Source organism: Aulostomus chinensis, chromosome 8, assembly GCF_037954235.1.
Source record: "Aulostomus chinensis isolate RoL2024-O1b breed Wild chromosome 8, RoL_Achi_v1.0, whole genome shotgun sequence".
Classification (NCBI taxonomy): domain Eukaryota; kingdom Metazoa; phylum Chordata; class Actinopteri; order Syngnathiformes; family Aulostomidae; genus Aulostomus; species Aulostomus chinensis.
This window is the reverse complement of record NC_141327.1, coordinates 19,080,627-19,108,175: the sequence shown is the minus strand read 5'-3', so window position 1 is coordinate 19,108,175 and position 27,549 is coordinate 19,080,627. Positions and strand designations below refer to the sequence as shown.

General features: G+C 42.8%; 2 protein-coding genes across 4 annotated transcripts in view; one reads left to right on the top strand and one right to left on the bottom strand.

Moving 5' to 3' along the window:
* ncapg (non-SMC condensin I complex, subunit G) lies at positions 1-8,616 on the top strand. 2 transcript variants are annotated; one of them, XM_086211501.1, is made up of 22 exons: positions 1-91; positions 375-489; positions 1,079-1,309; positions 1,484-1,712; positions 1,823-1,968; positions 2,559-2,643; positions 2,729-2,921; positions 3,008-3,157; positions 4,320-4,460; positions 4,854-4,977; positions 5,211-5,300; positions 5,511-5,699; positions 5,805-5,915; positions 6,045-6,164; positions 6,270-6,506; positions 6,586-6,767; positions 6,890-7,055; positions 7,235-7,402; positions 7,499-7,622; positions 7,907-7,963; positions 8,073-8,142; positions 8,254-8,616. In XM_086211501.1, exons 2-22 carry the CDS (start codon positions 382-384, stop codon positions 8,366-8,368), a joined length of 3,036 nt encoding a protein of 1,011 aa, XP_086067627.1. In that variant the 5' UTR covers positions 1-91; positions 375-381; the 3' UTR covers positions 8,369-8,616. The 2 variants fall into 2 exon arrangements, with proteins under 2 accessions (XP_086067627.1, XP_086067628.1); XM_086211502.1 differs by lacking the exon at positions 1-91 and having other exon boundaries at positions 106-489; positions 2,732-2,921; positions 8,254-8,615.
* Positions 8,383-27,549, bottom strand: part of lcorl (ligand dependent nuclear receptor corepressor-like) — a 21,135-nt gene continuing 1,968 nt past the window's right edge. The window contains exons 3-8 of one of the 2 annotated variants that reach the window (XM_086211499.1): positions 26,337-26,425; positions 26,044-26,170; positions 24,872-25,096; positions 22,326-22,407; positions 10,847-16,272; positions 8,383-10,751 (exon numbers count right to left, since the gene is read on the bottom strand). In XM_086211499.1, coding sequence (XP_086067625.1) covers positions 10,744-10,751; positions 10,847-16,272; positions 22,326-22,407; positions 24,872-25,096; positions 26,044-26,170; positions 26,337-26,425 — 5,957 coding nt within the window. In that variant the 3' untranslated portion in view covers positions 8,383-10,743. Of the gene's footprint in view, positions 10,752-10,846; positions 16,273-16,815; positions 21,366-22,325; positions 22,408-24,871; positions 25,097-26,043; positions 26,171-26,336; positions 26,426-27,549 lie in introns of those variants that run through there. The other variant, XM_086211500.1, reaches the window with a different exon arrangement.

Sequence of the window (27,549 nt, the reverse complement as noted above, 5' to 3'; positions counted from 1 at the left end):
AAAGAAATACCGTTCTCGCGAGAACGAGACGATAGTTAAATTTGAAAACAGGCGGCAGTGTTACTTAAAGGGAAAAAAAACCACAGTAAAGGTAATACCACTAAAGTATAAGACTAAATTTTCTTTAAAAAAAAAAATCTCTGCGACATTACAAAGGATTATCAACTTTGATAAACGATGTTGTATCATTTGTCAATGGCGCTTTAACCGTTAGCAGTTTGTGTTCCTCTTCCTCCGGTGGGATTTTAGCGAGGGACTGAACTTCAGCTCGATAATGAGGCTCTAGAGACAAATGTTGCGGAGATGCGTTCCTTTTAGGAAGCCTTTTACTCATGCACTCCTCTGACTTAAAGCTTTGGTGTGGTTCTCCGTAGAGGAACAATGACCGCGGACAACGAGATAGACGTCAAGGAGGCATATCAGCGCGCCCAGAAGGGCCACAACAACAAGGCGAAGTTGGTGGCGAGTCTGAAGAGTCACTACAACAAGGTGGGTGCTGTCAAACTGTGGTTAAGGACGAGAGTCTGAATTCAGAGAGCGGAATTAACAGTTCTTTGTTCAGACAGACTCGGTTGTAAAGCTGCTGTTGTTGCACCCCCTGCTATCATGCACCAATCCGGGATATCTGACCTCAGATTTATGTGGACAAACTGTTCAAACACGCACAACAGGCCGAATGATGGTCAACAAACACTGAAACGTCCATCATCAGTAAAAGGGTTAAAAGCTAAATAATAATGAGGCGGAGTGCAAAGTAAATGTTTCTTTGGAAATAGCAATGACTAAAACATAGACCGTAGTTCATATTATGATTCAAAAGTTATAAGAATATGTATGAAATTATTAACAAAATATGCAGTCTAATAGATAGAAATAGAGTGGATAACAATGAAATGTATTGATGTAGTTGGTGTTCAATGTTAGCTATTGAGCTTTATCAGAGATGGTTCTGACATGGGCTGCATGATTACTGAAGAAAAAGATTTGGAGGAACTGTCCATGTGCTCTATTGTTTTGGTTCTGATCGACCCGGTTCTGAGCAGTGTGAAGTGTCTGTCATTGTGTGTTCTCCCATCAGCTTGAGGACAAGACGTTATTCCATGAGGAGTTTATTCACTACCTGAAATATGCCATGATCGTGTACAAGCGTGAACCCACTGTGGAAAATATCATTGAATTTGCTGCGAGGTTCACCACAAGTTTCCAGTCCCCATCTAAACCTGATGAGGAGGAGCAGGAGGAAGAGGAGGAGGAGCTGGAGGAGGATGATCATCCATTTTTGAGTTTCATCTTCAATTTCTTGTTGGAGGTATATACAGTTCTCATGTGTACACTGGTGCTATCATGTCCCATCTGCCTCTCCTCACTTGTTTTGAGTCAAGGCCATGATCCAAACATTGACTTTGCATCATGAATAGGTTGAAGTGAATTGCTCCTCTCCTAAACCTGAACTTATGTTTTCCCCTCGTTTCTGTTTTCTCAGTCTCATAAATCCAGTAGCCATGCGGTGCGCTTCCGTGTGTGCCAGCTGATCAACAAGTTGCTGGGCAGCATGGCGGAGAACGCCCAGATTGACGATGACCTCTTTGACCGTATTCATCAAGCCATGTTGGTCCGGGTAACTGACAAGTTCCCTAATGTGCGGATTCAAGCTGCTTTGGCAATGACCCGCCTGCAGCAGCCAAGCGATCCTGACTGCCCCACCATTAACGGTGTGTACACATGCGCACTCATATCGATGTCGATTTGTAACAGTGTTGTCGGAAACGCGCTGATATACAGATCATTTGCCTGAACTGCTCTGTCTCCCCTCTCTTCTCAGCCTTTATGCTTATTCTGGAAAATGACACCAACGCTGAGGTGCGGCGGGCCGTTCTCTCCTGTATTGCCATGTCTCCTCGCACCCTTCCAAAAGTCCTGAAACGCACCCGGGACGTCAAAGAGAACGTCCGCAAGTTAGCCTACCAGGTATGATTACACACGACGAGTCAACATCAGCAGATGATTCATGAATTATCCAAAATCATTAAGAGAAGCAGTGTCTGAAGTACTGCACAACTCTGTGTAGCTAAAGCTCATTCCCAACACCAGAGCCTTGATGGTCTTTAAAATCCTAAAAATGATATAATATTTATGAAAAATACATGTTGCAGTTTAAGAAAATGTTAAAAGTAGTGCAAAAGTTAATGAGTGAGAATATTCCAAATACAATAATCAAAGCAATAATTAAACTTCGTAGTTTAAAAGTGCTAAAACAAAAGCAGCAGCCACTCATAGCAACACACAATCCTAGAAATAGACTAAAAAGGAAATCAGATCACAAAAAACAGTTAAAATGGATTCCAGAAGAATTGATAAATTATACAACAACCAGACAGATGATTCAAAGAAGCACAACAGAGAACCTCCCCCGGCTGAAAAATATGCAGAAATAGTGGCTTATTGGGATCATGAGTAAAGTTTATACCAAGACTCGATTGGTGTGGAAAATACTTTAAAATCCCAAATCTGTTTTGTGGTGGCAGAGATTTCTCTGTAAGCTCTGTTCTCTGTGTAAGGTTCTGGCTGAGAAGGTCCACGTTCTGGCTCTGACCATCGCTCAGAGAGTGAGTCTACTGCAGCAGGGACTTCATGACACGTCCGGTAACAGCTGTTTGTGTTGCAGATGACGATTTTCAAGGAGTTAAATTAACATTAAACACAACTAACATGTGTGTGTGTGTGGTAGTAGCTGTGAGAGATGTGGTCTGCTCTCGTCTGCTGCCGGCCTGGCTGCTCCGGCTGGATGGGAACGTCATCGAGCTTCTTCACCGACTCGATGTAGAGAACTGTGTCCAAACGGCTCTGGATACACTGAAAGCGATATTCAGCAACACACCTGCTGATGAGCTGCTGCAGAACAAACTCCAGCTTGACAACAGGTACACTCACTCACTTTTGTCTGTCAGGCTTTGATGTGAAATTGTGAACAAGGTACAAGTTAAGAGTATGTGTGTGTTTTCAACAGGAAGCTGATCCCCGTGGACTCTCTGAGCTGTGAGAACGTGCTTTACTGGCGAGCTTTATGCGAGTTCATCAAGAGCAAAGGAGATGATGGTGATGAAATGCTGGAGCAAGTCTTACCAGACGCTGCCACTTACTCCGACTACCTCTACGGGTGAGGGAGCACATGGAGTCAGCGCATCGCTTTTAGCTTTTATTTATTTGCTCAGCTGTAGGTTTCCCAGTGTTGCTGAGAATCTGATCCAGGGTTCGTACGGTCATGAAAACTGGAAAAGTCATAGAATTTGAAACTGGCAATTTACAGGCTTGGAAAAGTTTTGGAAAAAAAGAGTTAAAGCACTAACTGTTTTCGGAAAAGTTATTTTGAAATTTGCTACAGTACCGTAATCTCTTCCAGTTAAAAGTGACTACGTCTTACACTGTTATATTGGCTGCTATACTAGTACTTGACTTAGCTTTTTATAGATTATAGTAAAAACCACACGGGTAAATTTTGACATTGATTTCTGTGTTTTATTTTTCACTTGTTAACTCACTCGTTTCCTTGTCAACACACTCGACCGTGTTATAACTCCAGGTATCTGAGGGCATGCCCAGCGTTCGCAGAGGAACTCTTTGTGTATGTAAAAGTGTGGCTATTAACTGAAGGCTTTTCTTAACTGCTTTGGTAATGCGACTAACACGTCTAACTCGGGTGAGGAATTGTACTGAGGTGCAGGAGACCATCCCTCACCGGGCAGTGGTTTAAATCCACAAGCCAGAAGCCGCTGTGACGTACCTCGGACAGACAACACATGACGCTCCAGAACTGCTTTGACATTCAGCCGTGAATCAACGCTCACACTTAAAATATTAAGTGCTGCTCTGATCACACAGTGGCACCCTGGGGGGTTGTATCTCTGTGCTAGGCATGTTTGACTCTCACCCTCCAGTATAAAGCAAAGAAGTCCGTCCACACTTGGATAATTTCACATCCCTGGAGGCAAATCCCAGCTTTCCTCTGCTCTTGTTAATTCGCTGAAAAATGTATGGAATGCTGTGATGGGAAGAATTTGATTTGCTTTACAAGAGTGATGCACTTAAAACTTGTCACCTCCATAAAGTACATTTTATTATTTAATTTAGTGAAAATAATTTTTGGGGTGAATGATGTATGAATGATCGTGTTTAGGACCTGCTGGTAGCGCGTTCAGCTAACCAAATGCTATCATATTCCACCCTTAAGTGCTAAGTTGTGCTTTAGTAGCCGCCTGATTGGATTCATTTTCTCAGAGTGTGCGTCGTGTAACTCTCATCTCTGACGGCGCTCTGACCAGATACCTGAAGGCGGTTCCAGTGTTGTCGGAGGAGCAAAGAGCCGACTTCAATCAGCTGGAGTTGGTCATGACCAAAGAGTTCATCTCCCAGCAGCTCATCCATCTCATCGGCTGCCTGGACACCAACGAGGAGGGAGGCAGGTGAGACAGTCGGCAAGCTGGTGGGTGCTCATGTACAATCAGGAGTTGGTTACATTGAGTAAGTCTAGAAAGGTCATTAAGAAGGCCAGAATATTGAATACATTCCCTCACTTATGAACATTTTTGGTTGTGGACTTGCATTGTTTTACGTTCAAGTTTAATAAACAAACGTGTGTTTGGGCAAAAGACAAGTTAAACCAAGAACTATGCCATAAAACTGATGCTCCAAAGTGCTCATACGGCTAAAAAAACAAAAACCAGGCACTTGTAAAGAGGAAGGGAGTTGGTGCGGGGAGATTTAGTCACTGCATCATCTTAACAAATGGCTAGACACAAGATTTGAAGTTTTATTCTATGAAAAATGTGTGAAATGTATTCTTTGTGTCCGTGTAGGAAGCGTGTTTCAGCGGTGCTGCAGGAGATGTTGGCTCTGCCCCAAACACCCTCCTCGCTGGTCTGCTCGCTAACTGAGAAACTCCTGACCCTCATCCCCGACGATCACAGGCGCACACAGACTGTGAGTTTCACCCGCCCCCTCCTTCAGGGAACGTTCCCTGACGGTCGAAGCCAAACTGACCTTTTCTCCACACTTGCGTCCATAAATCCATCTGATGAACCCGTGAGATTAATGGATACTTAAAATAGCATTGACACCAGTCATTAAAAACTCTTCAAATATCGATTAAAAGGATTAATGAGATCGTCTTGTACTAAGCAAGGTCAGATAATCGCTGTCTTTGTGTTACACAGGTGGCAGAAATCATCTCGGATGTTCGGGCCCCCATCATGGAAACCAGTCAACTTGTGGATGAAAATGTGAGCCGACGTCAGCAGGTCCAGGTGGGAACAATAAAAGGACCCCATATTTAGTTGTCCTCTCTGATGTCCCGATTGTTGGATGGATGAGTAACCAGAACTTGATTCAGTTCAAGTCACCTGGCCAGAGCCTCAGCTGTTGTTGCCAGTCTCCATTGTGATGATTCCTCTGCAGAATGACTCCGATCTTGCTTATGGTCCACCATCTCTCTATTCCCGGCTCCCCCCATTCAGCTAGCGGAAGTGAAGGTGCGTATTCTGGAGGCTAAACAAGATCTGGAGGAGTGCATCGCCGCCCAGGAGTTCAGCCGTGCTGCAGTGCTGAAGGACTCCATCACAGAGCTGGAGAACCACAGGAACCAAGTCATCCAGGAAATCTCAGAGGGCAGTCAGGCATCTGACAAGGAGATCCGCACTGAGAAAGTGCGTAAACGCATGAGGCTGTTGAGAAATATAGAAATGTGAAGTTCTCCTTATGAAATTGGTCCGTTAAGATGTCAGGTTAACGAATCATTTGCGGTATTTCAGAACGACCCAGAGACCCTCCTCAGGTGTCTCACCATGTGTGCTGAGCTGCTGAAGCAGATGAACATCAGGACGCGAGTCGGCCCGACCATCAGTGCCTTAATGTCCTCACTGGTACGATCCCGCGCCCTCAACTACTGTTCAGCTCACGTTCTCGTTCCTTTTGAGGTCGTCAGCCTGTTGAAGCTTCAGGTTTGTCGTGAACTGATGGCTGGTTGAAGTCAGTGTTTCTCTTCCTGTCAGGTCCTGCCCAGTATAGCAAGCGCTCACCCTGCTGTCCGCAACATGGCGGTGGTGTGTCTGGGAATGTGCACTCTGCACAGTAAGGAGTTAGCAAAGACCCACATGGTCCTGCTGCTCCAGGTAGGTCATACACAACTTTTTTTATTTACGTAAAAGTCATCTTTAACAGCAAGCAAACAAAAAATGCTCGTGTATAGATATTCAACGCAAGTCGCGTGTTTTCAGATCGCTCAGTTGGATGAGGTGAAGATTCGTATCAGCGCTCTGCGAGCCATCATCGACCTGCTGCTGCTGTTTGGCTTCCAGCTGCTTTCTGAATCGACCAGCAATCAGAAAGCCCCGCCCTGCCAGTCACCAGAGCACCAGGAAGAAGACCCCCTGCAGGCTGAGGAGAAGGGAGACGTACCAGAGGACACGGCCCAGAGTATACTGCTGATGCTGTCGGAGTTCCTGGACAACGAGGTGAGGTTGACCGGAACCACCCATAGTGACGTGTCCAGACCAGAACAATCCAGAAATCCGTCTGAATCCATGATTTCAGGTGTCTGACCTGCGTACGGAGACAGCAGAGGGTCTGGCCAAACTTATATACAGTGGACGCATGTCCAGTGCCAAGATGTTGTCCCGCTTGGTGCTGCTGTGGTACAATCCCGTCACTGAGGATGACACCTGCCTACGACACTGCCTCGGCGTCTTCTTCCAGCTCTACGCCCGCGAGTCCAGGTCACTCATGCAAAAACAAATGACTTGGGTGTTGTGTTTTAAGATCCCTCAAAACAATAGAACATTCTTTTTACTTTATTTCTTTACTGAGGAAAAATCTTGCTCAATTCAACTGAAATTAGGATCCACCAGGAAGTGGTGGAGGAGAGTTTCCTGCCGACTATTCGAACTCTGATGAACGCTCCGGTCACCTCGCCGCTGGCTGAGGTTGACATTAACAATGTGGTGGAGCTCTTTGTGGAACTGACACGTCCGAGCGCTCTCATGAAACCCTCAGCGAATACAGAGGTGAGGTCATGATGTCACACTCACTCGTCTGTTTCCTCCTTTCAGAAGTTCCTCATATTGACTCTGAACTTTTCTTAATTACAGATACACCTTTTTTTGTGCACATTAAGTCTGCATTCATAGATAGGAACAGTTCATGGAGGCAAACAGAATATATTTGTGTGCTGTCATGTTTTCAGGAGGTGTGTGTGCACGACTACCTGGCAGTGCGGATCTGTGGGGAGATGCTGAAGGACCCTACAGCCCCTGAGGCGCGCCTTTATGCAAAGACTCTGAGCAACCTGGAGCTCAGCAGAGACGAGACGGTCAGGAAAGACCTGCAGACTCTTGTGCAGCAGCTGGTAGAGGTATACGCAGATAAAACACACACTCGCACACCAAGTCCTATCAACCATCTTTCCCCTAAAAGGCTTGATTTGTGTTTTCCATCTGTTTGTTTTCAGGTGGTGAGGGACCGTGTCTGCCTTCGTGCTCTGGAGAAGATGATGTATCATCTGGCAGATTCAAAGGAACAGGCCGAGCTCCTTGGCGCCACCGCACTGCAACCCGTTGATGTCAACGCAGACGGTACTCATGCAAACAGTGTGGCAGCGAGCAGAACAAAGAGCACCTCACACCTGCGGAGCCTCTGCAACAGACACGTTGTCTCCTCAGTGCCTGTTTCTAACTAGATTCACGCTACACCTCTGACAGCTCCTCTTGTAAAAGGCTTAGGTTTTGTTATCTGAATGTTGCAAAGTGGATTAAAATGCCTGACTCCCATCCTTTTCAGTGTCTGTCAAGACAAGAGCACTGTGAGCTATGAAAACTACCGCACAAAATATGAAATGTTCTCTCCCTCATATCCACAGAGACTACAACAGACGATTTATCTAAATCTGCCAAGAGAGCCAAAAGAAGCGTTGCAGGTGCTGTATTCTCATCTAAAATGTAGCTCTTCATAGCACTCGTGTATTTTTAGACCTCCTCTCATTCTGAGTCAGTATTGTGAGGTAAGCTGAGTGTGTGTTTGCACAGGTCAGAAGAAAGTCAGCACCGCCAAAGGCAGCAGAAAACCCAGCAGGAGGGAGGAGTCATCAGAGGAGAGGTGAGTGTTTCCACTTGATTCTGTCAAGAACTAACAGACACATGATGTCTTGTTGAAAAGATTTCATATCATCACCACGTTTTCATATTCTTCCTGTTTTGTCCCGTTCAGCGATGGCGAGAATGTTCCAGTGGAGCGTCCCTCACGTAGGGCCAAGACTGCAGCCCTGGAAAAGACCAAGCTGGATCTGAACCCCCTTATTAACCAGGAGGCCAATGTGTCATAAAAACCCCTTCAGATGAGTTTGGTTGTGAATTGACTCATTTTTAATGCGCTCTAGTACTCGTACTCAAATACAATGCTTGTTCAATTAAAGAAATATATACTTTTAAGCAAGATGTATCTCCTTATAGTTCCACCTGTTAATAAGTAGGGGATTTTTTATTTTCCTTGTTGTCCTGTCTTTTTTTTTCTTTTGAGAATTCATTATCATAATAAAAACATTCATCTTCTATTTAGCTTCGTCTTCTTATTCCCACAAAAATGTTGCAGTTGAGTCTTGAGGGAATTTGCTAGATTAGTGGGTTAGACTCCTTTGTCAAAGGTCACACAGAAAACAGATGAGTTGTTTTTCCTTCCTGAAGATCTGAACAGCCTCAACTCTGAGATGGAAACCAGTGTTTAAAGCACATTACAAGTTAGCTGACTGGAACTTAGCAGATCAACGTGACGCGAATAGACTGAGCCGTTGTGGTGGTGTAGCTGAATTATTAACCTTTTAAACATTTGTTATCTGCTTGAAATGAAGTTGTTCAATTTGTATTTCAAAAAAGAAAAAAAAAAAAGCTTTATTGTTCCGATCAGACACCTCTATTGCATCTGTAAAGGACAGTATAAAAACACATGGTAAAGAAAATATACAACAGATGTTTAGCACCAGGTTCTTCGACAGAGTCACAAGACTGGGCCACCTCACCTCCCTTGTGTTGTGCAACTGTACAAGGGTCGTTCGGCACACGACACACACTACAGGTTTGTACGAACATAGAACCAGACACCTTGGATAGAGCCGCCCTCTTCACAGAAGGCAGGGAAACATGATTTTCATTTCCAAGACGACTCTCTGGCTTCATCCATCACACGGTTTCGATAAGCAGAAGAGCAGTAGGCCTCGGCAGAGGTAAGCATCTCTTGCTGCAACTTGAGAGAAAGAAACAAAACCAAAAAACAGCAACAAATCTCCCACCTGCATTTAAAACAGTAAGTAATGCTAATACATGTATGAAAACTATTTAATGCTATATTTTTTTTTTTCTGCTTCATTGAGGGGAACAAAAGTAAGTCTGTAATAATGTCCTTAATAGATCACATTACATCGGCTATGGAAACAACTGAAGTGACATCCCAGGCCATCGGTACTTGTCTACATCCATTCATCTGTCAGCAATAAAATAATTATTACATACTGATAAATCCTCTGTGTTTGTATTGCACCACATAGATTCTGTAGTTTTACAGTAGGGGCTGGTAGCGGGACATGGGATGTGCAAAACATGGGGAGGGGAGGGTGTGTACGTGAGTGTGTGTGTGTCTGTGTAGTGGGATAAATAATCTCAGTTGGGATAGTGCAATAAGTAGATCTGACACTGAAATACAGTATATGCTTTGGGTGAAAACAAAACAATCACATGAAGATAACTGAATCAAAGCAAGATAGATCCAGAAAACCAACACAAATCAATCAGAAGCTACTTTCTACAACTGCATGATGCCAAGTACGTCATCACTCCATACATCTCGACATTTTGCGGGGCTCACTTTTACGTGGGATGTTCCAATTGAGGTTTAGTGCTGAGACTTGATCACTTTACTTCTCTTAGGGGAGAATTTGGTCTTGAAAGCCAATCATTTAAAAACAAATTTCTCAAAGGGGCCCATAACGGCGATAGTGATCGCAGCAAGGACGGGGCCTTTTTTCACGCTAGGATAATCCTTCATTTAAAGAATGATTTTGGCTTCCAGCTTCTAGAACGTTGATTGAAGCCATCAAACAAAAACACTGCAAACAAGGCTCGGATTGAGAGAAAGTTCAATAAATGTTTTTAAAACCTAAAATTATGATTAAAAAAAAAGTTAAATTAGCAATTATAACTTAACAGCGCCAAAGTTGTTACTACAATTTAAATTTTAAAAACCTGTTAAGAGCTGAATGTTTACATGGCAGAAAAAACAACTTCAGTTAAAAAAAAAAAAAGATTAAGATGTAAAAGGTCAATGTGTGGAGGAGGTGGCAACTATGACATGTTAGGGGCAGAGGGTTGTGTTTTTATGCACTGAAGCTTTTTCTCTCCTTCCTTTACAGGTACTCTGACAGGCCTCCCCTTACAAGCACCATTAAAACTTTGATGTAATAAATTGATCTAATACAAGTTCAGAAAAAAAGGCATTGACAAAAAAAACAAAACCAAAAACATTCTGTACATACATATATCGATGGATAAAAATAGTGCAACAACAAGCTTTTCTTTAAGTTAGACTGCTACATAATTGCTGAAGTAAGACTGGACCATAGTAGCATGGTTCGTCCATGTGGTCAGCTCAATGTCCGAAGGCACCATGTTAAACCAGTCCTTTTCTCAGGAAGGAGGCCTCATGCTTCATTTAGTTTTCTGTCAGGGGGGAAAAAAAAAGAGCATAAGTTGATTTTTTGTTGGTACTTTAAGGAGCCTGATAGAAAATGTTTTGAAAGAAAGAAGACAGTTACCAAACACAAAGTCACACCATCTCGGCCCAGTTAAGCCCCTCATTCGCGATTGTCTCAATATTTTCGCTGGTGGTGGTTGTGGTACCTCAGTAGAAACAACCCCAGGACTTTTATATTTGCCTTTCTGCCTCCCCACTGGAGTTCCATCCTGCTCCTGGACTGATTTAGATGTAGAACCTATCGGTTCTCCTGAGGCAGTCCTTCTATTTCTGCTCCCTTTTCTTTTCACAGCTTTAACAACGCCTACCAGTTCCCTCTCCCTTCCTGCAAAGAGGTATGCAGAGGGTGAGCCATTATCCAGTGTCACGGTACAAGAGTCCCACTCCTCCTCAGCTGATTCGTTGTCTGGAGAGTTTATCTTTCTTAGAAAGACCCTGCATTCTTTCAGTGTCTCAGGACTCCACGCTTTAGAGCTGAGGTTTTGCTGTTTAGGTACATCCACAGGCTCTTGAGCTTGGTCAACACAACTGGTGGCAGAACTGTTCTCCAAACATTCAGACAACCCATCTTTCCTTGGTCTGCACACTGCTTTAGGTTTGGATTTTTGGTCAACCACATGTCCATTTGGAGTAAATGCAGCTCCTTTATTTCTACTCCTCTGCCTCTTTTGCCACCTCTCCCTTTCGTTCCGGGTAAGGAACCTCGTCCTTGCCCTAAATAGCGTGGTCTGGTATTTGCCTCTGCCTCTCCTCCTCTCGTCTCCTTGTATGAGACTGCCCATTTCTAAACTGGGAGGGAAAATTTGTCTTTTAACATTGTTTGTTAAAAGAGGTACCTTATTTTTCTTTCTCCACTTTTTGAGAGCTTGTTCATGTTGAAAAGGACTTTTTGGCACAGTTTTGGCAAACTTCTTGATATGTTTGCGGAGTCGCTCTGCCTGTGGACTGTGGCAAATGCTTTCTTTGTTGACAGAACGAGGGAAGTGCATAACTTCATAAGGGTTACGGGAGCTTGCCTTCTTAACAATGGCCAAGGACTGTGTCTCTGTGGTCTGCATAAACCAAGAGCAGAGCTGCTGCATGCTACAGGACCGTGGTTTGTTAGGGGGACACTCGAACAATGTTCGCACCACAGAGAAATGTTTGGATTTTCTGACATATGAGCCACTGCCTTCAGTGACCACTTTAGATTTAAGGTCTAGTTCTTCTTGGTTCTCCACAGCATCTGATACCCAGGTATCTGAGATGAGTCTTATTCTTCTGGCAAGCTCGTGGTTCAAGGTCTTTTCCTCAGCTGATGCTGCCCACCACCGTACTGTCTCTTTTGGAGTGAAGATCGAGTCTACAGACACCCCTGCAACTCTGCTGAGGTCCTGGGGGATGTTCCTCCTCTGTCCACACAGCTGCCTTTTCTCTCCCAATGCATCTGCTCTATTCTGTTGTTCCTCCTGCTTCCTTTCATTGCTTGCCTTGTTTAACAGAAGTTGTTTGGAGCGCCGTAGCAGAGCGTTACTGTGGCTGTATGATCTGGAGGTGGAGGTGGCAACAGCATGCAAAAAATAAATCGAGGGCTTCCTTACTCTCTTTGAGTGACGCACTGCTACGGGCTGATTTGGCAGTTTGTCTTCTCTTTCATCCTGTGTTGCCATCCCAACCTCCATTTGATTGGTTTTGCTTGTTGGTTGACGACTGATTGTCCTGGGTTCTTTGGCCAGTCTGAATTCCGGTAGGAGTGTTTTCTTGTGAACTGGTGTTTCAAGTGACTGCCTAGAATCCTTATTTATCTGGATTTTACGTTGTTTGGGTGACACTGTCGTTACTGTAACTGAGATTCCAGAGATTTTAACTTTTGCAGGTCGACCTGGTTTCCTTGAGGGTAAAGCATCATCCCGTTTCTGACATTTGATGTTACTGCTAGTCTGCGGGGCAGTCTCTTTCACTGGGCTGACTAAATTAAACTCTGACAATTTAGTTGAAGCTGTTTTGATACTTCCTGACCTGATCTTTGAGTTATGTGTTAAAACGCCCAAGTCAGATTTAAGGCCAACGGCATGCCAAGCATCCTGAAATTCTGTTTGCAGCTGGTCAAAGCTCTCGGACACCATTCGTTTGTTTCTTCTTGAACGTCCATACACCACTGTTATTTTGAGATTCTTGTTTATATTCTCCTCATTGTCAGCTGGTAAAACAGAATTCCCACTTGCAGTTTTTGCCCCCATCATAGCATCAACAGTTTTCTGCTTTCGCGGTCGACCAATTGGTCTCTTTGCTTTTTGTTCCAGTTGTGGACCCAACTTCTTTGGTCGGCCTGGACGTCTTTTAGGAGGAGTAATTTCACGGAATGATAGTAAGTCACTTGGTGATCTCTGGCTCTCGGTTCCAGCTTGACGCTTAGTTGGAGTACTTTCGCCTGATCTCCTGGGACTTATTTTGGGTGAAGATGACTTAAGTGGTGAGGAGGAAGAATTGGCTGGAGAACCTGACTTGGGTGATTTAGAAAAAGACTTGGGTGGTGAGGAAGGAGACTTGGCTGGAGTAGAACCTGACTTTAGAGGAGAAGAGGCAGACTTAGGTGGTGTGCGTTGAGACTTAGCTGGTGCAGAACCGGACTTAGGGGATTTCGAAGCAGACTTGGGTGGTGAAGAATGTGACTTGGCTGGTGTAGAACATGACTTGAGGGGTGAAGAGGCAGACTTAGTTGGTGAGGAGGGAGACATGGCTGATTTAGAACTGGACTTGGGTGACTTATAAGCAGATTTGGCAGGTGAGGTAGCAGACTTTAGTGGTGAAGAAGTAGACTTGGCTACACGTTCAGTAGCACGCTCAGTGCTTGGGCTTTTCTTCTTTTCAGGTGTCCCTGACCAAGAGGACTCCACACATGGGTCAAAGGATTGCTCTGCTTGTGCACTAGAGCCAGACCCTGCTGACTTGAGACTATATCTGACTCCTTCTGTATCCTTTACTGGTGATACAAACATGAGCTTAATTGGACTTGAGTACTGGACTGGGGAAGTGGGAGGAATCTCAACAAAAGTAGCAGACCTAATGCTAACACCTGTATTTGATGGGTTTTGGCAGATTCTTGGTGACGTCTTTGAGACTTGTAGTCTTTTTGGAGATGATCTAAGCCTTCCAGGGGACTTGACAGCAAAGTTGCTCCCATCGTTATTACTGTCCAAGCTGTGTGCTTTTCTCTTCTCCTTGACAGTCTCAACTTGCATGCAGACTTTGTTTTCATCTATTGACAATGCAAAGGATGAATGACTTTGTTCTTTAAGCATTGATTCAAAGGGAAGCTCCCTGGTGAGCTCAGATGAGGACAGAGGAGCTTCCTTTTTTGATTCATGCTGGGTGTCCTTGACGTCTGAAATTTTGGATGACTCATCCAAGGTTGTAGATGTGGGAACCTTGTCCTGTTGTGTTCTCTGGTTAAAGATGCTTTCAGAGAAACATGCAACAAAGAACATTTTCCTGGGTTCTGTGACATAGGAGGAGAATCTTTGTGGAGGAACTATGTTCCTCCTGGATCTCCGTGACTCAGTCCAGTGGTTTGAGTGACATTTCTGACTGTCTTTTAAAGTACTAGGGTGTTCTTTAGCTGGCCAGTCGTCACACTCCTTACCACTGTCACATGTTGGACCTGATGACGCATTTTCAAGGTTTCCATCATCTCTAGCACTTGTAACTTTGCTATCTTTTTTACAGGGCTTGCCATGTCGAGAAACTCTAGCCACTGGAGACTGCACAATGTTGTCTTTTGATAACTGGTCGCAATGCTTGCTCTGCAGCTCAGGGTTTGGTATTTGAGCGCCTGAGAGTGTTAGATCTTTTGCTTCAGTTGATATTTCCCTTTCTTTGTCCTCTGTTTTAATTATTTGAATTTCATCTGTAACTATGACTGTCTTTATCTCTTCTTTTATTTCATCCATGTCACTTTCAGCAGAGAGCATCTTCAGAGAACCCTGTTTAACGCTTTGATTTTCGACATGTAACTCGATTTCTTTTTTTGACTCTTCTTGCACTAGGTTTGAATCTTGCAAAGTGCTTGATGTAGGTACGGTACCATTGTATCCATCTTTCAATTTTGCTCTCTTTGCTAGTGGCACCTTTCTTTTACTGTATGACTGATCATACATTGCAAGTTCTCGTTTAATCTTTAAGGTATTCCTGCGTGTCGAAGCATCATTAGCTGGGGTTGCTATAGCAGCAAGGACTTCCTGGCGACGACGAGAGCGAGTATTAGGTGACTTGGGCTCTTTGCTATCGTGGCGATTAAACAGCTCACTGAGATTGTAGTCACTAGCACTGCCTGTGTGCAGCACTGTGGTGATGATTTCAGTCAAATGGGCATCAGCATGAAACTGCAGGTTCTGGCTGGTTGAGGGAGATGGCGACTGCTCCTGTTCAGACGCATTAATGGCTGTGGAAGCCAGAGCTGTATCCTTTTCGAAAGGTTTGATGGTGTCAAGTTTTTCACTAAAGCGATTCACAACATCTTGCAGTAGAGTCCCACTTGCGTTATGCTCAGCCTGACCACTCCTTAGGGTACTACACTCTAGCTCCTCTTTTATTGGTGTATCCACATCTATGTCCTGGTGGTTTGTAATCATGCGACCATCTGAAAGTATTAGGTCGGCGTCTACCTCTTGTCTATGGTGAAGGAGGGAAGGTGGCTTTTCATCGGTTTTCTTATTGATGTCTGATGGGATTGGGGAAAGAGGAGGAGGAGACAGACTCTGCTCTCTCTTCAGAACAGGATAGGGGGGATCCCCATCTCCAACCCCTTTCTCTTTTCTGTTCCTAACCTGTGTCACGCAGGAATGGTTTGAATAGCAAGGACAAGGGTGGGGGTTGTGATGATTACAGCAGATTGATGAGGAGGGACCTAAACTTGAGGAAGGGGGCAACAGTGAAGAAGATTTTGATAACGAGGAAGAGGATGCAAAGGAACACACTATGTTGTTGATATGATCTACAGCCAGGCTTTGGCAGGAAATGCAATGCAGCCTCTTTGGGCACACAACAGTATAGGTTTCCATCCTGCACCTCTGCAAACAGCAGTAGTTTGAGCCCAGAGAAGCCACACTTTTACAGTCCTTTAAAGGGAAGTGATGAATGCTACAATTGGATTTGGAGTCTCCTGGAAGGTACACTGGGCTGCCATGACCTTGATCACATTCAGTTAAAGGGCAGAATGAGCTGCTGTTATTGGCTTTACATTCATGGAATGGGACAGGAAGAGGGATAGCATTATCTTGTGGGTGCACACCACAGCGATAGCAGAGAGATTCAGTTTGACTGATAGGTCTGTGATCAAGGGAAGACAGCAGTTTTTCCTGGTGTGCCAACTTCAGCATCTGGTAGAGTAAGGAGCAATGTGCTGGGCAGAGTGAGTTGAGAACAGCATCCAATGTAGAGTTCTTATGACATTTCTTCTGTCGCTGTCCCAGATCTCCCACATCTTCTATATCTGATGCTGGTAGGCAGCTAGAGGCAAAATGCAAAGATTTGAGTTAGTAGGTTTCACTGAAAGCTCAACCCAGCAGCGAATAAGAAACAGCAAATTCTTTCACACCAAGTCTGACTATTAAGCAACAGTGCTATACGCTTTGTATGGGATTATTCCGTTACACTATGATTTCTACTTCAGCCACCGCTGAATATTCTCAAATCATGTTCAATGTAACAAGCATGATAGTACTCTACATCTGCTTGCTAGTAACAGCATGTCAAGACATGCGCCCAAACCTTTTCATGTTTGAGTTGAAGATTACAGGAATACACAGTTTCTCCATGCACACTCTAAACCAAGACTTAATTCATATTTCATTTTTTTGGACTTTAAACTGCTGTATAAACAGCAGTTTTTAGCCCTCTGTGGGAACTGAATCAGAAAACTGATAAAGACAAAGTACACATCAAAAAAATGCCACAGAAAACTTATTAGAATATGAAACCATGCAACAAAACAATATGACAGTTAAATTCGGACAAACAACTGTTAGAGAACTGTTTTATTGATGAGTTGCTGAAGGTAAACTATAACATTCTGCTCAAAGCAGCAGGAATGATTGTAGAAACGCTCAAACAGCACTTACACAAACAATTTAACAGCTCAAAAAAATCTAACAAAAAAACTTGTACAACTCAACAGTTACATCAGGTTGTGTCTGTGATATATTTCTCTATAAACATAAGAGACTGATTTCAAAACTTTTTAGTGTATATGTCCCAGCCACAACAAACTGAACTGGACACGGTATAGGAGTGTTACATTCTGTAGTGATGATGCTGATTTCAATTAAATAACCAAATAATATCTTAAAATCATTTAAATAATTTAATTAGCACAAAACAACCAAAAGAGTCAGGGGTGTTCATTTCAGGATTAAATAAATTACAAAGGCTAACATTTAAAAGCGTTCATGCATTTGTAGCAATACGTGTTTCACATTGCATTTAAGTGCCTCATTACAAATAAAGAACTACAACAATCAAACTAGTAAAATCACAGGTCTGAAAGACAATCAATGCAGCACACAAAACGTATTCCTAGAATAAAAATGCTTCTTATAAATCATAGTGCAAGAACTGATTTATATGCATAAATAGCAGATTTCTGTATGTTATATCTAAGATTTGCAAGTAGTTAAAAATGCATAAGCTCCATTTGAAAACAAGCCCAGGCAGATTCCCAGGATATTCTGTTATGAAACTCAACTGCAATCCAGTGAAATAATAGTCTTATCTTTTTTTAAGGGAGTGTTTAGGCTTGTTTACAAACTGGGCAATTCCATATCACTAGCAGGTAAATCCCAGAAAAGAGACATCGTGTTGCTCCACGCTGTAGCTCCAGACACAGAAAATGTGCTGCACAGAGCAGAGACATTCAGGAGTGGAGACATCGGTTACAAAGGCTGAAATGCCACTGAATCTCACAACTGAAATCATTTTAGATTCAAAATTACAATTAACACACACACACACACACACGCACACGCACACAGATAAACAAAGACAAATACTTTGCTAAGAACATGGCAGATCTGTAAATGCCACTGTCCAATTAAAACCATTTTAAAAATTGTGTAATATATAATAATTTACTTCAAGTGTTGCTGATGGAAACACAGTTACACTTGGGTGTTGTTCCTTGAGAGACAAAGAGTCCATGAGTGTTCTTATGCTTTAGAGCTCATACCCCAGCATATTCAGTATCACGACACTGGTGCCCTGATCAGACCTGGCAGAAACATGCAACTAAGTGATCCGATCACAAGGGGCGGCTCTAAATTTAGGACAAACTGAGATCTGATCACGCAGACCACATTCTTTTAGCAATATGACCTTTGCCACACTGAAGGAGAGTCTCATCAACAGACTTCCTTTTAAGCAAGGGCCCCGTCTCATTTGCACACCAACAGCAGCGTATTATTTTTACACACTGCCTGATCATTTCAAAAAGCCCCAATTTGGTTTACCTGGAAAAAAAAGTCTGTACAGTTGATTTCCCCCTCTTTGTTTTGTTTCTGACAAACTGGAATGGGAAGAGCATTGTTGAATTTCTCTTTTGTTAAGCCACTATGATCGAGCCGACCTCTCTTTCTGCAGTCAACCTAGTCCAGACAAATTTGAGCAATATGCACGTGAGCCATTTCTATTCAATGCAAACTGTTGCCAGTTCAAAACAAAAATGTGTTTGATCTCAGCAAACGGAAATGATGCAGGGGCTCACTTGTAAACAGAGCAGGGAATTTAGATTGGATCAGAAAGCGGTCATTTGAGACGTTTTGGTGGTGCATTCTAACACCACGTGAGCAATTGTACTTAAGAGCTGACCACTTGTGATCACACCACTCAAGTTAGATGCATGTTAGTGTCAGGTCTGAACAGGGTCGGTGTCCTTGATGTGAAACCTGACACGGAGCTATAGGCAGATAAAGTTCAGAGGTATAAGTGGCAATGAGGTTAGAAAGAAAGACAGGCAGGCTGACATCACAGCAAAACAAATCAAAGCAGCTTTGTGTTGGTAACCCTGAACTGCTGCTTTGGTAGTAGCATTGTTAATGGAGATGGGCCCATCCCAGAGGCAGACAACAGCATTAACCATTAAGCATCTCCCAGACACCAACAAGTCAGTAAACCTCGCACTGAATCAAGTCATTGTCACACTGCCAACTTTTCACGATTACAGTGTCAACCAACATGATTATTTAACCCTATCAATGCGCTAAATACTAATCTGTCACGTAGGCTTCACATATTGCATGTCTTCTCAGAATCCCCCCACTTTAAATATACTGCATTGTGGGTTGTTGTTTTTTTTAGCTAGGATTCTTTGTGCCAGGGAGACCCGTTAAGTAAAAATATAAGCAGCAGTCAAGTATGAGGTTGTACAGTAATACAGCTACAGTAGCAGAATTGGTAAATATTTGTGATATTAAAAGAACATCTTTCACAAACAATACACAGACACAATAACATACATTTCCCAAGCTTATCAGTGCACATCTGAAAACATGCTGCACAGTTGCATTCCGACTACACTCAATACAATGTTCAGACTAGCCTGTACAAATAGAGAGTAAAATTATGCGAACAATAAATGTTTTTTTAAGGTAATCTCTTCAACAAAAACTTATGATGAGGATGTAGCCACCAAAGTAGTTAATAATGTACAATCTTCCTGTTTGTAGAGGTGTTTTATGAGGTTTTTTTGTTTTATGTTTTTTTAATTCTATTTATAATGGCTCTAAGTCACTTCGATAGCCTAGGTTGGATAACCTAGACAGAAAGATGCAAATGACAATCATTAATGCTCCATTAAAAAGGACCTTACGGTATTGAATCAAACCTGACAGTTATATGTAACCATAACAGCTGAGACTACTTTACACAAAGGATCAGGAGATCTTTCAGACACCTGCAGAGTTATTTAGTTTCTGATCAAATCTTGTAGCCTGACCAATTCCACTAATTCACCCAAACAAGTACTGTTCAGCCACAGCCTGATAACTTCTGTATCATGGGCTTTTGTGTGCCAACCATGTCAGAGGTCCACTAGTCTTCTAGAAAACTATTTTCAACTATTGGATTTTGAGAATTCCCCCAGGCTCTGGCTACACATTCAGTGCATGAATTGAATACAATTACACTTTAATTTTGGTCTATGTGAGATTTTCTGATTGTAGTAAGTACAAACACAGTATCATCTTTAAAGACCTTTAAGTTTAAGCGATGTGAATTTAAGTGCGTTTGGGTTTTGCTGTAATAAGCAGCCCTGTAGACGGTCTCTTGAAAATATGTTTTATCACATAGCTGCTTTAAGTAAAGCAAGGACTAGGTAAGAGACACCCAGCAGAATGTATGACTATCAAATTACAGACTCACAGTTAAAAGACCTGAATATTATATCTATATATCTTGTAAAGGCATGTGTTGTGTTTTCAACAAGTTTCTCCAGAAAACATGTATCTTGTAAGAGGTGATGAGTTCAAGTGTTGAGGAGTTTCTTGGTCTAGAACCTCTGTGCAGCAGCAGCTGAAGCAAGAGTCCCTGAGTTAGCAGAACTGGTGATGGCACCAGAACCAGATGAGTTGGAATTTGATGAACAAAAATTGGCAGATTTCTTCTTGGGTGGGTTTTTCAGTGTTCCAGTACGCTCCTTGACTTTGTATTCCAGTGTGCTATGGGGTACCCCATAAACCCCTTGGGCCTTGGACACACTCATGCGACCAGCCATTACCATAGTGATGGCCTCCTCCAACAGTTCATGGTCATACTGGCGGTATCTTCCTCGTTTCTTTCTCGGTTGCTTGTCTTTATCTCGGCGATCTGCCCCCTCTTCTGAATCATCCAGAGAGGACCCGCGTTGTCCTAGGCGATGAGGTGAGTGGTTGGCACTTCCTGCACAGCCATGTGCCAGGAGAGGAGGTCTGAGTTTGAAGAGAGATGAAGGTCTGGCAGCAGTTGGCATTGAACTGGCAGTACCCTCTGTTGGTGAGGTACGTAGGTTTTCAGCCATGCCGCAGTTCTCCGCCTGGACTGACCTGTTGTGGTCTACCATGGAACGGACCTGAGGAATACGCAGGGGTGTGGAGGGCTCCAAACTGGGAGTGGGGCTTGGAGGGGGCTGAAGAGCATCCCTGAGCTGGGAAAAAGAGTGGGGGAGGGACTTCTGGAGACCACCTGGCTGATAAAAGGTAAGAGATGATGAAGGGAAACTAAAGTCTCCATTCTCATCTGCAGCTCCTCCAATTTCTGCCTGCTCTGCCCAAGCTGCCACCCTCTGCAGAACAAGTCGGGCTTCTCCGCCAAGCATAGATGACATTATATTGTATGATGTCACTTCATCCCTGATTTCTTTGCTTCCTGGTGTAAGTTGGTGGAGCATCCCCAGCCTTCTCTCAGACCAGCTGTCCAGGCCTTGTCTCAGGGTGTGAAGGGGTATTCCGTAAAGCAATGCAGCACGCTGCTCCGGCAGCCTCCCTGAACGTATATCCTTCAAGGCCTTGGACAGCAACCCCTCAGACAGCTCCCAGCTCCTTTCAATGTACTCTTCCTTCTGCCTGCACTGCCTCCTAGGGATGGGAGGACCAAACAGCAGGGTCAGGATGGAGGTGATGGAGGGGGTGTGATTTTGTCTTAGGGGACAGAGGGGGTTGGAGAGCGAGGGGTCCACTCCTTTATGCCTTGTGTTGGTAACATCACTGCGACTGTTATGTTTCATGTCTGTCTGTTTTCAGTCTTTCTGGGCCCTCACACAAACTGGTGCTTTGTGTGTCACTTTCTCTCTCTCACATACACACACACACACACACAGACAAACACACTGTGTGTGGCAAAGCCTCTTCACGTCCAGGTAGGACAGTCTGTGAATGGCTGGGGTTACTTTGGGGGTCACAAACAACCCCTGCAGTTTTGTGATATCTTTCAGCGACAGTCCTACATGCTTGAAGGTTGAATAATCAGAATGATCATAACTGGATCAGTAAAAAGAAGGTAAAATCATGGTGAGGTACTGCAATGCTGTCACTGTACAATCCTGAGCTGTTGGCATATGTGATGCTATGGTGCCATTGCTGTGACGTTACCGCTCAAGAGATAAAAGAGTCAACCCCACAGAACCCAAAAAAACAAAACAAAACCAAAAAACAAACAAAAAAACCCAAAAACGAACTCTTTAAAATGAGTATGTGAACTGACCCAAAGCACTGTCAAAAAAGTGCAGATCATTCAGGCCTGAAAGATATTGATTAGCTGATTTAAAATGCAATATTGATGCTAACAATCAGCCTCAGCCATGCTACACTCCTACAAGAAAATGCAGCAAACAATGGCTATGGACTTGAAATGGGGATACCTTCATGTTTTCCCTTTTGTCAGTAAAGACAAAATTCCTCAAACGGATAACACACTTTCATTCCAGGACCCCCATTTCTGACTGACTAATAATGGGACTTCTACATGCTTCTCCCCCCAAAGTCTGAATACCACCAGATTTAATGAAAAATGCAATCCAAGAATAACCAAATTCTTACCCTGAGGCTTTGTCATTGGATGACGAGGATGTTGAAGTTGCTGAGCAGGCAGAGTTCCTGTTGGAGAGGTCGAGCACGCCATCTGTTACAGGAATAATTTGAACAGGTTAGAGTTTTGAGTTCCAGTGCTTTGGCGAACTGACCAATGATTCAGTGTCTTTTAACTATATTAGGATGGCTCGGGGAAGGAAGTGTAATGCTGTATTGCCTGTTATAATCTGGGGGCCTGTATTGTGGTATTCAAATGTGTTCAAACAACAGCAAACAGGTAAATTCAGTTATAATTGATTCATTATTTTCATTACTCCAACAAGGTCAGGCTGCATACATTCCATCCATCTGTGTCTTCAATATGTCATACAAGCAAATCAATAATGGTTGCATTTTTTTTATAGACTGCCCACCAATTCTGACATTTTGGTTGACCATCTTCCCTCTCTTACGAACAGGAACTTTAAATGTACAGTGGAGAATACCAATGTATTCTCAAAGACTGGAGGACATCCACTCCACCTAGCTTCAAAATCTCTCTTTTTTTTAAATTCACATGGAAAAACTGCTATATAATCATTTAAAAGGTCAACATAAATCACAAGAGTCTTGGTGTCCATGTTTGCATATCTAAACTGGCTCTCATTGTTTTGTATTTTCAGATGAATTAGATGTTGTTTTAAAGCAGTGATCCTCAATAGGTGGCCCCCGGGCCACATCCAGCCCGCCGGCTGCTTATTTGTGGCCCCCAGATTATTATTCCTTTACTGTGTGTTTGGTTGAGTCAGCATGTCAAGGCAGGGTGGCCATAGGGAGATTTGGGAAGTTTCCCAAATGGCCGGTACAGCCGGAGCGATTTTTACCCCCCAACACAGCGTTTATATTCCACCCTGCCCTTGCAGCCACAGCACAGTCAGACAGGTACATAGATAATCCACAAGCGACCACACTTGCACTTCACTTGCACCCCCACCCGATGGGATGCGATATGCTGGACGAGACTTGTCGCCGTACCAACGATACACAAACAGCCCTTTACCGGGTCATTCAGAGTTCACTGCTTCAAGTGCAATTTTTTTAACTTTCACTTTTGTTTTTGGAGCAGTTTTTAAAATTTTAATCAGTTTGTTAATTCCTAGTAGCAGTTTGGAACTCCTGAGATGCTCAATTCACCATCGGACAGGAATACATTCTTTCTTCTTCGTTGTGGTTCTTTGTGTTTATATTTAAAAACAAAAGTGTTCATAACCCCTCTGAGACATTTGTTTTGGATTCATGATAGGGGTCATGTTTTTTTTATTTTTTTTATTCAACTATTAATTTTAGTTTATGTCAAAATGGAAATGACATTCTATTTTAGTTAGTATTTTTGTTGTTTTGAATGAAAAGGGCATTTTGTTTTGAAAATTCCAATTTTATCGCATGTGGCCTGACCAAACTCAATAAATGGAAGGAGAAAAATTCTTTGTGGTCCTTTAAGATTTGTATTTGAGTACCCCTGTTTTAAAGTGTGTCACTGCATGTGTATACTGTTAGAGATCCTTTTAGGTTTGAATTTTGTGTAGTGAGCAATGTGTTTATAAAAACTATAATGAGAAAAAATGAATGCTTCATAACAGTAAATGATAAAAAGCTATATTAGAACATTTCTATTTGGAGGTAGGACAAAAACACTATTAGAATTACAATTTATATCTTGAGATGCGGGGCGGCACGGTGGTGCAGTGGTTAGCACTGTCGCCTCACAGCAAGAGGGTTCTGGTTTCGAGCCCCAGCTCGGGATCTTTCTGTGTGAGTCTGCATGTCCTCCCTTTACCTGCGTGGGTTCTCTCTGGTGCTCCAGCTTCCTCCCACAGTCCAAAGACATCAAGAGAGGACGAGGCTGATTGATACTCTAAATTGACTGTAGGTGTGACTGTGAGTGTGAATGGTTGTCTGTCTCTATGTGTTGGCCCTGTGATGGACTGGTGACATGTCAAGGGTGAACCCTGCCTCTCGCCCGAAGGCTGCTGTGATAGGCTCCAGCCCCCCCGCGACCCTTAACAGGATAAGTGGTAGAAAATGGATGGATGGATGGGTGGATGGATCTTGAGATTGGTGGTAAAGATTGAGTGCTCACTTAATATTTGGCTGGTGGACAACAAACTTGCACCATGCTAGAAAGCATTCTCCAGTGAAGGAGATAAACACAGTTAATAAATTGCAATGCGTGACATTTTTTCTTTTTTCCCCACTTCCCTCTAGAAAACAGACCAATTACTATTTTTCATAGTTTCTCATTTAGCAAGGCAAGGTAGACAGTAACTTACACATAATTTCACCGTTCAATGTGGCAGAAAACATGACTGCAAATTAATAGTCAAAAATTTGATTCATACTTTCAAAAACTTTTCTAAGCTTCTTAGCAATCACTGTCACACTATGAACTGCAGTAGGAGCCTGCAACTAGTGCCCCCACTCAGTTTAGTCAATCAACAACAAAGGCAGAATCAAACATCATTTCTGAATTAAATTCTGACACCAGAAATTGGAATTTGATACACCCCCATCCCTACCTGGGTCAGGTTCCCTCTCTTTCTCCTCCTGGGTTCGGCTCACTGTCAGATCCAGAGGGGCATCTGATGTTTCTGATAAAGGTGATGAGGTCCTTGTTGTAGCACCATTTGTACTGGTGTGGAGTAGGCACTTGGAGGCATACTCCATGGCGAACTGATGTATCATCTTCTTCATCAGCTCCTGAGCAATCAGAGGAATGTTGGAATCACAGCCCAGCGACACATCTAAGGAGGAAAAGGGGAATGCAACCCAGGTTAAAAAGAAAATGCAGTTTCACAAGATTGAAGTTGTTCAGAAGTTCAGTTTAGACTGTGAGAACAAGAATATTTCAGGCAACTCTTATTTCATCAGTCAGTGAAGTTGATTCTCTCATCCCAATGACTTGTAGTTTCCAGGTTTTCAACTACCAGGGCGAGCTGCATTTACGCAGTTTTTTTTCTACCAACTGCTATTAGTATAATTAATAGTGAAATAAATAAATACAGGAACAAACAAGAGAGTTATGCCCTCATGGCAAAGTGTTTAGTGTAAGTAAGAGCAGCAACAAAACCCACACAAAGTAGGTTTGATGTCTATATCCCTGACAAGGAGAAGAAATAAAGAAGAACACGATTTTCTCTGTGCTCTTTTGCTTACTTTCTCTATCTGAGTGAGGATGAACATGTAATAAATATGTGACTGTTGCGACTCTCTTCTTTCAAACCTTGAAACGCTCTCTTCTGTTGACATCAATTCCTCAATCTATCATTGGGGGAATTTACTTTTAATAAACCAAGCCCAAAACTTCACAAATCAACCGACCGCGTTTGACTCCACGCCGTCTTTGTGGTCATCTTGTCGACATTCTTCTATGATGTTAACACCGACATACTGGGGTCAAAAAGGCAGCACTACTGAAGTTTCTTCACTTGTGCTCTTTTAACTCTTTTATCTGGTATTAAATTTCCTTCCTGTTCTAAAAATAATTCAATTGTGCCCCTGGCTGATTGCTGCTGCCTAGTGAAATTACAAAACACAACCCTGTTGACACCAATGTTGGGTCCATTCCTTGCAATGGACTGAATCCTTGACAAACACCTCTTCCATTTATCAGACCCATCCCTAGAAACCACATTGTTGCGAGTTGTCATACACAGGTAGAGGAAGGCAGCGTGGCCCAGGTGTGGCTCACCTTTCTTGTGGAACACAGCTTGGAGGAATCTGTGAGCAGTTTGGTTGCTCTCAGAAATGGTTGGAGCTTGACAGGGAGAGTAATCAGAGGGGGAGGAGAGAGGTGACGTGGCTACAGGAACTTGATCCTGAAAGAGGAATAAACAAACTTTAGGTCAGAAATTAAAGACTACTTGCTGCGCCTAATTAATTATTAGTATGACAGAATATCTTTAACATTTTAAGCAAGGCCACTACTCAGCTAAGAGCAAAGTTAAAATACATGTTGTAATTGTTGATGACTAAAATCCTTACACTGAGTTTGTCCAGGGGAAGGTTGCAGAATGAGCAGTGAGAGAAGCTTGCCTCTGGGGACCAGTCATCCACCTCTTTGGGTTCACAGTCTGAAAGACACAAAGACAGGCATTCATAAATTAGGATCAGGAATCTATGGCAATATTTATTTAAGTGGAACAAGAACTTTGCAATAGTTTTAATTTTATATTCATCTGGGTTTTATATTCACATTTAAAGCAATGATAGGAGACAAACTCCTTTAAAAATTGATCCTAATGATTATTCATTCAAAGTAATTGCCTTACTGATTAATCAATAAATCACTGCTGCTCGAGGCAGAGGCTTGGGGGTATGTTCTATACAGTTCCTTGATTGCTGTTGCATATTTAATTAAAACTGCCCCTTCCCCCCTCTATTGGACTATAAAAAAAAAACCTTGATAGACTTTGGGTTAATATTAAAAAGATGAGGTTACTCACAACATAGTAAATGTGCAACTTGTGTATTTGCCGTGCCAATTACAATCACTGCCACAACTGCAGTCAAAACATCTAAGGGAGTTTATGTATCTGTCACGTCTCAGTACAGATTCCAGATGGCAGTGCTGCTGACTACAGTCAGACTTTCATTAGTGTCAAGCAAGAGGCTAACGCCAAGGCATAGACACTTCTGAGTTAAGATCATTCAGGGGTCTATTTCAAATTAAAAAGACAGATTGTTTTCTAAAATCTATTCAAGAAAGGTCGAATGAATATTCAGTATAACCTCACTTTTACGATGATGGGAGTCCTTTTGTGGTTACAGTGTGTTTATATCTACCCCTGACCAGTTGAAATACATACAAACTCTACGATGTGATACAAAGACAAAGCTGGTTCGAATGCAATTACAATTTAATACAATTTCTGATTATTACACAAGAAAACAGCGTATGAGGTTTGATTGACAGTGCCTGTTAAAATAACCTGATTTCCCCTCAGTAATAAGACACCATAATGAAGCAACTACAGGAAGCCAATGTGCCTCAAGCAATGTTTACACCAAATCAATAACTGCTAACAGTAATGCACGGAGGAACATTAGGCAATTCACAGGGATTTTTTTGTTACAGGAATGCTATTATCATGGTATATTGTTCCATCAAGCTGTTTCAACAGTGTTCCCCTGGTATAATTCGGCATAATATTAATAAAGCCTCGTGATTTACATTCTATTACTGTTTTGTTAAATA